Source organism: Lipotes vexillifer, unplaced genomic scaffold (assembly GCF_000442215.2).
Source record: "Lipotes vexillifer unplaced genomic scaffold, Lipotes_vexillifer_v1.1 scaffold13, whole genome shotgun sequence".
NCBI classification, from domain to species: Eukaryota; Metazoa; Chordata; class Mammalia; order Artiodactyla; family Lipotidae; genus Lipotes; species Lipotes vexillifer.
In genome coordinates, this window is record NW_006790761.1 from 924,074 (window position 1) to 938,262 (window position 14,189).

General features: G+C 52.2%; 1 protein-coding gene across 1 annotated transcript; it reads right to left on the reverse strand.

The window, feature by feature from the left end:
• Positions 1-336: 336 nt before the first annotated feature.
• LOC103085729 (taurochenodeoxycholic 6 alpha-hydroxylase-like) lies at positions 337-12,304 on the reverse strand. Its single transcript, XM_007463932.1, has 12 exons — positions 12,096-12,304; positions 8,858-8,999; positions 8,173-8,217; positions 7,566-7,693; positions 6,475-6,599; positions 5,948-6,102; positions 5,406-5,512; positions 5,132-5,322; positions 4,913-5,046; positions 3,949-4,013; positions 3,729-3,805; positions 337-1,351 (listed from the first exon to the last, which is right to left on the reverse strand). Exons 1-12 carry the CDS (start codon positions 12,288-12,290, stop codon positions 1,183-1,185), a joined length of 1,533 nt encoding a protein of 510 aa, XP_007463994.1. The 5' UTR covers positions 12,291-12,304; the 3' UTR covers positions 337-1,182.
• Positions 12,305-14,189: the final 1,885 nt, after the last annotated feature.

Genomic DNA, 14,189 nt, shown 5'->3' on the forward strand with positions numbered 1-14,189 from the left:
CCTCTAAGGATGTAGCGAGGACGCTACCACACAGCAGCAGGGAGGCTCCTTCCCCGACAGGTGCCCGGGCTGAGCTTCTGCCCTCTGAGCCTTTGGAGACGAGCCCTTTCTCCTGACTCAGCTGCCGTGGGCACCTCAGGTGACAGGCGGGTTGTGGGGCGTGAGCGACCCCAGAGTGTGAGGCTGCAGGGGCGCTGGGACACGCTTGTCCTGCTGGGGTTCTGGGCCCACAGACCAGGGGTCGTGTCCCCTCCTCGTCTGCTCTGCCTTCCCTCCCCTTCTCTCTCTCTTCCATTCCATCCAGCTCCTTGCAAGGGAAGACACACACGCTCCATATGACATTGTGAATTTATCCAGGGAGTGGGCAAGAGGGGAAGCCAGGTGAGTGACAAACGAGCAGACCCGTAACACACGGGAGCGATCGGGGGCCCAAGGCGATGGTAGCGACGCAGGACTTAGCAGCTACAGTAACGGCTGCCCAGGGTGTCCGTGTCCTAATCCCCGGAAATCAGAGCAAGCCTGTTTTATCTGAGTGGGCCTGTGTAATCACAAAGGTCTTATGAAAGAGAAGGCGATGTGAAGACGGAAGCAGGGGAGCATTTGAAGAAGCTGATGGATTTGAATATGGAGGAGGCCCAGGAGCCAAGGACTGCAAGGATTGCAGCTCTAGATGTGGGAAAACGCAAAGAGAGGGATCCTTCCCTAGATCCCTGCACCGGGGGCCCTGCCAACATCTTGGGTGTGTCCAGGGAAACCCACTTCTGGCTTCTGACTCCAGAGCTGTCAGAGAATAACTCTGTGTTGTTCTAAGTCCACAAGGCTGTGGTCAATTGTTTTATCAGCAAAAGGAAGTGAATTCAGGGACAGACAGGCAGGCAGAAGGGGCAAAAGACAAGGAGAGAGTAGACAGAGTGGAGGAGGGCCAGCGATCAGGGTTTAGGTGGACAGTCAGAGGCACAGGTGGGTCAGAGACAGATGGAGAGATAAGCAGATAGGGAGCCTGGAGAAAGGTGAGAGGAGGAGGGCAGAACGTCTGATGGGCAGGAGGCAGGAGATGAGGTAGGCCGGCAGGTGGGCAGATAGAAGCAGGAAGTGGGCACAGAGGCAAGGACGGGCGAGAGTGACAGCGAGACAGGATGGCAGGCAGGGGCCCTCAGAGCTCGTCCTTGTCTCCAACGAGCGTTACAGGAGCTTCCTGAGCTGCAAGTGGATCCCATTCTTGGGCTTCAGCACAACTCTTGGAATGGGAACAGGGACCCTGGAGGGATCGGGCGCCAGCTCAAAGCGAAGCAGGGTCAGGGCCACGGCCACCTTCATCTCATTCATGGCAAACTGCTTCCCGATGCAGTTCCTGGGTCACGGAGGGAAAAGGAAGTGAGCAGAGGCTTCTAAGCCCCGCCGGGCACAGGGCGTTCAGGGCGCTCCTCCCCGCGGCCCAGCCCCGATCCCTTCCTTACGGGTCACACCGAACGTGCCGCCCAAGCCTCGGTCCACCCTCTCCCGCTGACCTTTACAGAGGCCACCTCTCTCCAGGACTAGCTCCTAACTCCTCCTTCTGCTCTCAGCAGCAGCAAGTACTGCGGGGGAGGGTCGGCGCTCTAAGCCACAGGGTCAAGTCACGTGAATCAGTACTTTGTTCACTCGTCCACAGGCCGTTTCTGGTTTCCGGCCAGGCCAGGGCCCTGTAGGGGGTTGTGGGCAACTCTCGGGCCCTCACCACCCATGGCAGACAAGCAGGGGCCCCAGTCCCCAGACAGGACAGGACAGAGCTGTGTCAGGAAGTCGGGATGGCAACCGGGAGGCTTCTTGGAGGGGCCACGGGTTAGCTACCCTCGACCTGCTGGACCGCTTGCCTCCCAGTTGATGCTCCGGCCTCCTGTCTCCCCACAGCCCCTCGGTCAACCCGCCCCTGGAGCCTTCCCATTCTACTCCAGCAAGGCCCCTCCTCCCATCCCGTGGGCTCCTCGCTGGCCTTTTCAGTCTCCTTGCCTCCTGTCCCTCTACTGCAGCCACAGCGGCTCGGGGCCTGCTGTGCCCTCCATCTCAGGGAGGACACGTCGCGGGGCCTCAGCTGGCGTCACAACGCTCTCTGGGCTGCTCCTCACTCACCTCGCGCCTGTCCGGCCCCTCTTCCTCGCTCCGCTCCTGTTGAGGTCCCCTCCCCCCGCCTCTGCTGGCCACATGCTCAAGACTCAGTCTCGTGACCGCCTGGCCTCCCGCCTCTGCCGCCTGCGCCCCTTTCTCCCACATCCCCAAGCAGCTTTAGTGTTAACTCAAGGACACATCACCGTCCCGTGACCAGGACAGTGCCAGAAACATGGAACATTCCACAATCTGCTCAGTGAATGAATGAATGAGTGAAAGAGTGGATGAATGCATGATGTCTGTTTTGTAAGGCAAACGTACTGACCACTACACTATGGAAACGTCGCATGTCTGTCTTGAATAGCGGTAGTTGTTTCTTGACTGTGAACTGTTGGAGCAAGGAAAGTTCCTTTCGTCTCTGTCTTCCCATTTTATAATATATGGTTTGGCACACATAGGCAGTCTTAATAAATAGCTTTCTATTTGAACAAAGTTAATTGAATTGAAAAAGAAAGGACTGGAGCAAAATTAAACATTAATTCTGACCTCGGAATTGAGTTGCCAGGTACCCCCTGTCCTCTGGTGGCAGCCGCATGACCTGCAGCCAATGTCTACAAGGAAGAACAGGACCTTGGCACAGACCAAATACTAGAGCAAATTCCGGGAACGTGTTGTGACAAGAGTGTTCTATGAAGGTTGATTCACCAACTGAAAATTTCACAGAATTATAGGCTCTGAAAAAACTTGGATTACTAAGTAGTTCCAAAGTTATGGAAGTTACTATTTCAGGGAGGATCTGTAGCCGTTGAAGATTTTCACAGGAGTCATTTTCGAGTGTATCATCCAGCATAACAGCTATTTCATGTGTACTTTATATTTTACACGGCAGGAACCTCTCAAATGCATGTGTCCAACACAAAATAGTGAGTTTTCTCTCAAAAGCACTTGATTGTCTTCAATTTCATCCTTTTTTGCCAAAATTAGACTCTGTAGATTTTTGGACTATGGTATATAATCCCCACTACACATATAGAATTTTGGCAACTAGAAAAGGTGTCATGTGTATATTAATATGCTGTCATAACTTTGTTGGGTTCGACTACAGAAATAGAGAAGACACACAAGGCTTTCTTCAAATGGCAACTGTAACTGATCACATACATAGCTTGAAGTCTCAGGACAAGGAAGGCAGCTGGAAATCCAAATCCATGAAAACACGACGGCTGATACAGTGAGAGGTGGATTGGTGAATTAAGTAAAAAAGACAGTGGGCTGGACTAGAAATGTGCCAAGATAGAAAAACCACCTTCTCAGATGACTGATAATTGAGAAAAGCAAACATCTGAAGTTTAAGTTTCATGGAAAATTCTAATGCTGAAAAGTCATACACCTAAAATGAGGAAAACCCTGGAATACTTTGGAGAGGCCATAGCCATGGCAATGTGGCTGGTCATTGCGAAGTCAGGAGGTCAAGGTCTCCATGGTGTGCCCTGAAGGCCTTCTTGTACATGGGGACACACGCCTCCTTCTCAAAACGTCAACATACAGGGACATAACTGCATACACCACATATGAATGTAGACAGCTACACACATCAGGTAGCACCCAGTGACACCAGATGCCCCAGGTACAGAAGGCCTCACCTGGATCCTCCTGAGAAGGGCAGGAAAGCATGGCTGTGTTGAGAAGAACCTGGTGCAAACCGGGATGGGTCAAACACCTGCAGAGAGAGCACCGGGGCCAGGGCAGGTGGGGTCAAACTCCTTGCACCAATCTACCAGGGGACGAGAATCCCCGAGGGGGAGCAGGGGAGGTGCTGGTCTGGAGAGAGCATCCCATCCCCTCCTCCTATGGCCATCATACCTCTGGTTTCGGCCACACCTTCGGGTTGTGGTGAAGCCCATAAAAGAAGAGGGAGATGGGGATTCCTGTGGGGCAGGGAGGAGAGAGAGAAGACTGATGGTACCCATGGCAACAGCGGCAATGTGCACAAAAGGCCTGGGAGCCACCATGAGAGCTACCCTCCATCACTCTGAATGAAATGGTACTCTTGCAGAGCAGGTGGGCTGGAGGTGACAAAGCACATGAGCACAGATTAGGAGTAGGTAACCATGCCCAGGACTGAGAAGGAAAAGAATTGGAGGCTTAGTATTAGGATCGCCTCACGTGAAAACTCACATTTATCAGGTGCCATCATGAGCCCTTGGGGAATGTGCATTAACTCATTTAATCCTCACAGCAGCCCTCAAGGAAGGCACTCCTATCCCCATGTGCAGATGAGGCACCTGAGCCTTCAAGAGGTTAAGGGACATGTCTGTGATCCCACAGAGAGGAGGTGGCTGGGCTGGGATTCAGACCCACTGGGAGGTGAGCCAATGGGTGGCCTCCAACCTTGGCAGGGCTCTCAGACCTGATCATCAGCTGCTCTCTGCCATCCACCTGAGGGCTCCTCAGAGACTGGAATCTCAGACCCATGACAGTGGATTCCTTGAGCTCCCTCAATTACTTAGACCCCATATGGAAAGAACCACATCTCCCCTTGATTATTTCTGCTTTTCTCTTAAGCCTTCACATCTCAAGGAATTAGAATTTTAGGGCTCCATTACCAGACCACATTCAAGGGCTAGCATTTGCTTATTGAGCTTTCATTGGTTCAAGTTCTGTGTCTGGCGTTTTACAAAACGTCCAAACTGCAGAGTAAACATTAATTATCTTGAGGCGGAAACATCTGACAGAGCATCCCGGGGCTGGAAAGCACATGTGTATTTCTGATCTTCCATATGGCCATGCAGAGTGCTTAGTTTAGTGGGTGTGGTGAAGGTCATACCTGCAGGTAAGGAGCGTCCATCAGGGAAGGTGATGGGCTTGCTCAGATCTCTGCTAATGAATGGCACTGGTGGATAGAGTCGCAGTGCCTCCTTGATGCACATAGTGGTGTAGGGCATCTTGTCCAGGTGGTCCCTGAAAGGAAGCCCATCTAAGGGCGGGCAACCAGGGGTCCTCCACTCGCAGAGGGACAAGGTTCTCCCACCTGTTGGGCACTCACCAGGTGATGGAGGTGCCATCCCCCAGGAGGCTCTGGATCTCTTCCCGGCACCTCTGCTGATGCTCAGGGTGGGAGGCCAGAGCATAGAGGGTCCAGGAGATGCCGCTGGCTGTGGTGTCGTGACCCTCAAACATGAACGTATCCACTTCGGCACGGAGCTCCCTGTCAGACAAGCTGCTCCCATTCTCCATCTGCGGAGGCAGGGAGAGTGCAGGGTCTGCCCTTCCTCTTTGCTTCTGGGCAAAAGCCTCAGGCCTCTCCTGCCCACACTCACTCTGGCGAAGAGGAGGATGTCCAGGAAATCCAGGTGCCTCTTGCTCCTCACCTTCTCCAGCTCTCCCTCCTTCTGCAGGTGAGCCTTCCTCAGCTGGATCACTCCATCTGTCCCAGAACAGTGGTTCCCAGGAAGAGCTCAGGGCTCTGGGGAACCAGATGCAGCACCCACTGTAGCCCTATCTGCCCCCCAGGCCCAATCTGGGTACCAGGTGGATGAGGACGAGGGTGGGAATGGGCGCACATGTCAGGGCAGAGAGCTCCAGCATCTTCTGATCCAGGTCGGGAGTCCCCTCAATAGCACAGCCCATGGAGGCTCTGCCTGAATGATGCTGGGAGGGGGTCTCATTCCACCATCAGCAACGTGGTGACACATGTATCTCCCTGCACCTCACCTGACACCCTGACGTCTCGGTTCCCAACCCCTGCACCAGGAAGTACCCAGTGTGGGTGTGTGCCAGCCCCTGAACAGGAAGCAGGAGTCTGGGCTCTGCCTGAGGGGTCAAGGCCAGGGGAGGAGCCGCCCAGAAGGAGGAGCAGAACCTGTGTGTTGATGGGCCAGCTGACAGGCCCGGTGGCTCCAGCGGCCTTCAGGGGTCAGCCTGTAGATGATGTCGTTCTGGTGGAAAGCATTTCTTAATCGGGAAAAAGTCAAATTGCCGAGATCCCTGATGGCCTGGATGTAGGACTGGATGTTCCTGAAGGGAGAGGTTGCAGAGGAGACTGGAGTGGAGGGAGCCTCTGACCTGGAGACGGAGTGGGGCTCCGGGTGGGGATTCCTCATCAGTGGTGACAGGCAGCACTGGGGCTTTGTCATTTCTGCCTCACAGCCCAGGATACCCTCTGTCCTTTACAAGCGACCTGAGCAGCCAGGCTTCTCCCTGTGCAGGAATCAGGGACCTGTGACTGAGTCAAAGTTGGTCTGGGTGGAATTTGACTGTGGTCCATGACTCTGTACAGAATGTTGCTTTTTGTGCTGATAAGCATCCATGCTGCCCTAACTGCCTCTCAGGTAAGTCCTCCCCAGCTTGTGAGAACAAGGACCCTGCCGTTGAAAGGTTGTCACTGACCTGTCTGTCTGGATGCTGCCCTGGTGGCTGAAAGCGCACTTCATGACGGTGTCCAGGGTCATCAAGGAGACGTGTCCGAGGACCTCCAGGTGTGAGTCCAGGCTGACGAGCTCCTCCCACTTGTCCTGTGGTGGGAGGGGGACATTGACCCTGCTGTGCTCCCCCAGAAGGCCTGTCCTGACAAGGCCCGGCTCTCTCTCCATCCCTCTAAATCTTCTGATGAGATTTCCTCACTTTCAAAGCAGATGTGTTTTAGCAGTTTGAAGCTGTAACACATGTGTGTAATGTGATGTCTATTTTCTTGGAATCATTTATTATGTAATTAATTATACTCTCAAAATATTCTGAATTAATTCTGAATTCTAGGAACAATTTATGATGATAATCACCTTGTGGCAGACCAGAAAACATTGTTTCTCAAGGGACAAAGGGGTAATCTTTTGTGTCCTGAGATCAGAACTGGACAGGCGATGACCAACACTTGTAAGCAAATATTTCAAGGCAAGGAAAAGGTTAAGGGACTCTATTTGGGCTCCCATGAAGGAGCAATTCCTTTCATTCATCCGTTGTTAACTGAGACCAGCAGGTGCTCAGTCTGGATCAGAGGTGATGTTTGTCAAGACCTGGCTCTGTGAGTGTAGACATGGCCTCATTTCCTCCCATGAGTGGCTCAATTCCATGCAGAGGCCTTGGGCCCCAGGCCAGAGACTAGTTGAGTGACGTCCTGGGATGTCCACTTGCCACTGAAGCTGCCATTGCCCAGGCATCCGGGGGCAGCTTGCACCACTGTCCAGGGGAATGACCCTTGCTCTAATCCTCTGTGCTGAAAATGTGGAGATGAGAGAAGAGTGGACCCTGAATATACTATGTCCCTGCTTTCCCTTGCCTCGGAGCAAATTGTGGATACAAGCTGCTGCCTGGGCACCCCTCTGTCCCATCCAGTTTTGGTGAGCTCTGTCTCAGAGTACATTCTGAATCCGTCATTCTGGGGGCTGGGTCTGGTGGATGCCTGAGGGACACAAGGGTCTGAGAGTGGACTTTGTCAGCTGTGCTGGATGTGAGTGGGTCCAGGTGACAAGGGATGGACTCACCAGCATCACTTGGACAGAGTCGGCCATGAGACCCACGTAGGGCTTCAGGATGTCATAGTGGAAGGCTGGGGTCAGCATCCGCCGGTGCTGGAACCACGTCTGCCTCTCCAACAAAAGCAAACCGTTCCCTGGGCCACAGATGTGTGTGTGTGGGGGTCGGAGAGACTGGATCAGAGGCGCAACTAGGGACAACTTGGGAGGAACCAAGGGTGTCAGGAGGGGGCACATCATGGGCAAAGGTAGGAAAGGCCAGTACAATTCAGGAACGTGAATTTCCAAAATGGCTGGTCCATAGGATGTTATTATGACAGCTGTGAGACAGAGGTTGAAAAAGAGTAGAGGGGCAGGTGATAAAAGGAATTAGTTAATAGTCAGGCTGAGAGTATCACAGAGGACTGAGAAGTGATAAGAAGAGGCTGAGCTTCAGGAGGGCTCTCAGCACCATTGCAAAGGGTGAGAGTTTTACTGGAAGGAGAGAAATGAGGCTTGACTGAGAGATGAGGTGGTGACAGTGTGCCTGGCACCTGTTGTTCTCCATTAACCAAACAGGTAGCTCTTGGTAAACCTAACTGGTGGGTGGACTGCAGTTGTATTGAAATGTACTTACCAATCCAGGGAATCAGCAATCTGTAGGAATCATGAGACTTTGGGTCTGAAAGGTAAGGAAGGAAAGTGGAGGGCACCAAACAAGGCAGGCAGCCCCCAGAGTAGCTGTGGCACCTTCCATTCCTGATGCCTGTCCACTGGCAGTCTGTCTCAAGCCACCTCCCTCTTGCCTCCCATCCCTGACTCTCTCTGTCCTGATGGTCACTGTGGGCCCAGGAAGGCAGACTCAGTGTCCCAGCAGCAGAACACCCACAGGACTAAGATGGTGAGTCGGCAAGAACGATAGGCTCTGCTCAGTGCCACAGAGTAAGAAAGAAGCCCGTGGTTTTCCTACAGTTTGTGGTGGTTTGGCCATTTTATGACCCAGGACAGGCAACAGTGAGAGGTGCCAAACCTAAATCAGTGTGGACAGGGAATTGACTTCCAGACCTGGGATCATCTCAATTGGGTTAAAACAAGAAAGAAAGTAAGACAGAAAAGAGAAGCCAGCCCCACCCAGGTGTTTAAGCATTCACTGTAAGTGAATAATGTTGGCCTTAGTCTAGCTTGTGGGCTGCAAGGATGGCTGGTAGGGAGTCAGGTATTGATGGCTGAAGTGCCAGTTTCTTCTGGAATTTCACAGGTCCAGGGGCATGTACCCAAGAGGGAAGATTTTCTTCTGCTGGGATGTGGGGTTTCCCTCTCACCTGATCTCCCCAGGACCACCTTCATGTAGTCAGTGTCATAGATCAACACCAGGGCTTTCGTCCCCCACAGCCAGCGAGCACAGGCACTTGGGTATTTCTCTACCCTCTTCAGTAGGGGTCGCAGCTCGGTCTCATCTTGGAACTGTCCCCAAGGGAAAGATAAATCAATAAAACCCTTCTCTGAGTTCCAGTGCTGGAGTGGGGGTGAAGGGCAGGATGGGTACAGGGAGATCGTTCTGGATCGATCAGCAGAACTAGGAATTTGGAACTATATCTTCTGACCTGGGCTCTGCCCCAGACCTGCTGGCTGTCCACCTTTGTCCTAAGACCACATTCTGTCCTGTTGTCGGGTAGATTTATGGGCCACCACTACAAACTGCCTACAGAAACTTATATCAGGGATTCACTCCCTGGTGTACAAAACTTTTGGAAGTTATTCTTGCAACATTTGCATGAGCAATTTATGATAATTCATGTCATTTGATAAGCAGTTTTGTCATTGAATTTTATTTAGAGAATAAAATAGATTATATTAAAAAAATAAATTTATATATTAATTTCCTTTTGCTTACTGATTGCTATATATCATCAATATTTTCCCAGCATACATGTAAATGTTTGCTAATATGAAAGTGTTAGGATGTATACGGCTAAGTGAAAAAAATTAAGTACTAAATTGTATGTGTATATGTTATTATTTTTTAATTTTTTTTGCGGTACACGGGCCTCTCACCATTGTGGCCTCTCCCGTTGCGGAGCACAGGCTCCGGAAGCGCAGGCTCAGCGGCCATGGCTCACGGGCCCAGCCGCTCCGCAGCATGTGGAATCTTCCCAGACTGGGGCACGAACCCGTGTCCCCTGCATCGGCAGGCAGACTCTCAACCGCTGCACCACCAGGGAAGCCCGTGTATATGTTATTTTACATATTGAGTGTATACACAGTGATAGGATAGATTCTGGATGTATACATGAAAATGGTATTGAACTAAGGTTCTTATATGTGTCTTTTAAATCTTATTTTCACTTACCAATAACCAGAAACTTTTATGAACTTCCCACCGCCCAGAGGAATCTCTTGAAACTCCTCAGTGTGGACCACAAAGGCCCTTGCTTTCTGGCTTTACCCTCTCTATTCTTGCCTCCTGCCGGGCTGGAGAGTCCACAGGACCCGTCGCTCTGCCCCCAAAGATGCTGCTGCCTGTGCGCCTTGCACTGGCCCCACCTGCTCGCACTTCTAGGCTTCTGCCCAGGTTCTTTCCGCTACCTGGTGTGCCCTCCTCTTTGCCACAGAGCAACTGCCTCTGCTTAACCTTGGAGATTCAGCTTCGTTTTATCACCTCTGGATTTCTCGTCAACATTTGGTCCTAGGCATGTTCCATGCAGTCACCTCGTCTTTAATTCAATGGCTTCTGTGTAACTCAAAGCAACCATCTGCCACTTTGGTATCTAATCTCTGCCTGTATCCTTCTACCATCAGGACTCACCAGCTCCGAGGAACTTGCCTACTGTGGGATGGGTTCCTTCACTGAGCACGTATTTACTGAGCATTTACTATGTGTCAGGCACTGGTTTAAGGCACTGAATTAGGATGTGGCTGTAGATGCTTGTCTGTTTGGAGCCTCCAGGAGGAGACAGCGAGATTGAGGACATGACAACCGTAGGGGCTCATGAATGTGTGATGGAGGGAAGACCAAGCCTCTGGGGAAGCTTTGGGGAAGGGGCCCTAACTCAGACCTGGACGTTTGAAAGCTCTTCGTCACGCACTTGCTCATTCATCGAGTCATCATTTACCAAGATGCTCTCGGGTTACAAAGATGAACCAGAGGCGGGCTCTCCCATAAGGAGCTCACAGCTATGACACTGCAGACAAAACTAGCTGAATCTGGTTAGCACTGCCTTATGATAAGGACAGCCGAGGGAAAAAGCGTTGTCCCCTCCGCTCCTGGGAGACCCAGAAAGACATCTTGGAGGAGGTGGCTTGGGGTTGGGCCTTTGTAGACAGACATATGAGGGACAAGATCATTCCAGGTAGAGGGCACATGGGAGCAGAGTCCCAGAGGCCAGAATGCCCAGGCAGGCGGGGAGGATGCTGAGTAACCTGGGGTGCAGGAGGTTAGGAAGGAGAGGGGAGAGAGGTACTGGGCCAGCCCACGTGGGGCTCGGGCTGTTTCTGGTTCCTGTCTTTGGCTCCACTCTACTCTAATCACGCTGCAGAGAAAGGGAGGCCTTAGCTCTCTGCAACCCCTGATTTTCTCGCAATTTGTTCAGTCCACAAACCCTTGATGAGCCCCTCTCCACGTGGCCCCTGACTTGGCTCTGAGCCCTCCGCCGCTCAGGCTAATGCTGCCAGTGCTGGGTGGGTAGGCGCTGCCCCTCCGCAGCCTGCAAGCCGCTCCTTGCCTCCTTCCTGTCCCTCCACACATTGGACTGGCAGCCCGCTGCACAGGCTCTGTGCAGGGTGCTGGAAGTGAGGGGGATTTCACGCTCAGTTCCGAGAGTACATAGTCCAGTGAGGGAGGACACCAGGCGGGTGACCTCACCCTGTGGATGGTGCAACTCAAATGTCAGTTCTCCTTACCTGGCACCATCCTGGGAACATCGCTCATGTGTGCCAGCAACTTGTCAGGGTTTAAGCACTGAAATCAGGAGACTGGAAAATTCCTCAGTCTTAACAAACTGAGCCAGTTTGCCCCTACAGCTGCCGTAACCCCCCCACCCAGCAGGTGGGTCTGTTTTCCTGTGACCTGAAATTTTCCTAGATTCCTCTCTGTCATCTCCATGGACAGTGAGCCCACAGGGCAGCATCCATCAGACTGATGTCTGTGCTCCCAGGCAAGCTCAGGGCCAAGCAGAAAGGATGGGATTGAGGGATGGGGCAGGGAAGCATCTAGAAGCCTGTTCTATGAGAACAACTGAAGCTGCTCAGCCTGGAGACGGGGGAGACTCAGGAAGGAACAGCCACTGTCCTCAAGGTGCAGAGCTGCTAGGACAGCCTGCAGATCTACCTAAGGAAGGAGTGTCTGACAGACCCAAGGACACCAGCACGGGGTCCTGGGAGGGAGGGAGCTCCCCGGACTGGGATGAGGAGCCAAGACCCGTGAGGTAAGCTGGGTCCTTTTGTGAGGCCACGTGCTTGTCCCACAACAAGGCTTCGTCCCGTGGGCATGCTGACCAGGACCATGGCCTGAGAGCCCCGGCCCTCCCTGCCCTCCCACTCTCCCGTCCCACTCCATCCTACCTCCTGCATGTGCCCATAGAGCCAGTGGGAAGGAGGAGACGGGAACTGCTGGAGGGCTTTGAGCAGCCACTGTCTGTGCAGGTAGAGCTGTGCTGCCTTGAGCAGAAGCAGAACCAGGCCAAGCAGGGAGGCCACCTGCAGGAGCCCAGAGACACTGCCCAGGGCTCTGGTGGGGATCAGCACAGAGACACTCATGGTACAGCGGCTTCTGGATTGCTGACTGTCCCTGAAGGTGGCTGACCTCCCCTGAGCACCCAGCCTGGTCATGGAGGCTTGCCCCGCCCACCTGGGGGAGGGTGAAGGTGAGGGCAGAGCTTAGACCTGGGCCTCCAGAGTTGATTAACTGTGGAGGATGCACTTCTGGAAACAGTGGGAGAAAAACTTCCTCAGCTGACAGTGACAATGGCCAAGCGCAACCCCACTTTTCTTCTCCCTATTACCTACCAAATATTTAATGAGTACCTACAACGTGTCAGGCAGTCTGCTAGGTGCTGGGACACAGCCGCAAGCAAAGCAGACATGAATCTTGCTGACTTCAAGACGGTCACAATCCAGTTTACCAATGTTCAGTAGATTTGGTTGGTTTTATTATCACCCCATTTCAGAGGGGAAAACTGATTTCAGAGATGAAAAGTGATGTGGCCCGAGGAAAACAGCCTCTGCTTGTCCCAGTTGAAACTGAAACCCTTCTCTGTTGGACTTCAAAGCTGCCTGCCTCAGCTGCCTCTGAAATGTTCCCCAGGGCTTGTACCCATCAACTATGCAGTGTGTCCTGGGTGACTGTGCCAGTGGACAGAGCACTGGCCTTGGATTCAGAAGGTCCAGCCCCAGGGCAGTTTCACTACATATGAAGCTAGAGACTTGTCCTCTCTGAGCCTCAGCTTCTCCTTTGAAAGGTGGGATAATAATTCATTTCCTACTTATATCCAATGAATGTTCATTCAGTCATTCATTCACTCAGCAAATATTTCTTGAGCTCACAGGCTATAGGTAAAGGTATAAAGCTATATTAGTTAAGAAAAATGGTAGGCTTGTGCTGGAAGAATGAATAGTGTCTGGACCAATCAGGAAAGGAGAAAACTAAAAAAAAAGAATGGGGCTTTGAAGGGTGAATAGGAGTTCACCAGGTAGAGAGTGCTTCTAGAGGGATGGGCGCTGAAAAAGTCATGGAGGTCATACGTGAAAGAGCAAGGGATGGGGAAACCTTAATTTTCTGTCTCTTACATCCCTGTTTCATGATTCTCTTTCCCAAGATCTAATCCAGTGTCCATAATTCAGAAAGTAAAACACCAAAGATTTCCATGGAGAATTACTTGGAAGCAAGCTCTCTTAGGAGCCTTGAGTTTCCTCCAGACCTGCTCCCCCACCAAGTTTAACTTCTGTCCCAAGAGCCTCTTCCTCTGCCTGTCCTCATGACAGATGCTTCACATATAACCTATAGGGCCACATTCTGGGCTGCTGTCCTAACTAAAGGTCAGAGGTGACTAACCACCTACACATAACCCCTTGCAGCCCAACCTTTCACCCCCTCTCAGGTTCCTCTCAGGTCTCTGCCTCTGCTTCCCACGAGATTGTGAGCAACTAGACTTTCCTTTGTTGGTTCAGCAACTTGGTCCAGCACTAGGAGCAGTAAAGAGAGTGAGTGCCCATCGGCCCATGCTCTCAGAGTGACCAGCCCGAGCCCTTCTGCACCACCTGACACCAGGGGACCTGCCAAGCTTCCTGCCCAGGACAGTCCCAGCTAACTCTCCTGCCCCACCCACGGTCAGGCAAGAGTGTACTCCAGGCCCCAACTTTTTTTTTAACATCATTATTGGAGTATAATAGCTTTACAATGGTGTGTTAGTTTCTGCTGTATAACAAAGTGAATCAGTTATACATAGACATATGTTCCCATATCTCTTCCCTCTTGCGTCTCCCTCCCACCCTCCCTATCCCACCCCTCCAGGCGGTCACAAAGCACCGAGCTGATCTCCCTGGGCTATGCGGCTGCTTCCCACTAGCCGTCTATTTTACATTTGGTAGTGTATATATGTCCAGCTGGCCCTTTCTTGGAGCTGAGTGAACTAGCCCTGTGACCTAGGAACGGGGAGG

Excerpts from the sequence above, each read along its gene's own strand:
- LOC103085729 (XM_007463932.1), bottom strand. The coding sequence starts at position 12,290 with ATGAGTGTCTCTGTGCTGATCCCCACCAGAGCCCTGGGCAGTGTCTCT. Across the intron at positions 5,323-5,405 it reads ACATCCTCCTCTTCGCCAGA|ATGGAGAATGGGAGCAGCTT; the intron begins GTGAGTGTGGGC and ends CTGCCTCCGCAG. Across the intron at positions 4,014-4,912 it reads TGGACGCTCCTTACCTGCAG|GAATCCCCATCTCCCTCTTC; the intron begins GTATGACCTTCA and ends CCTGCCCCACAG.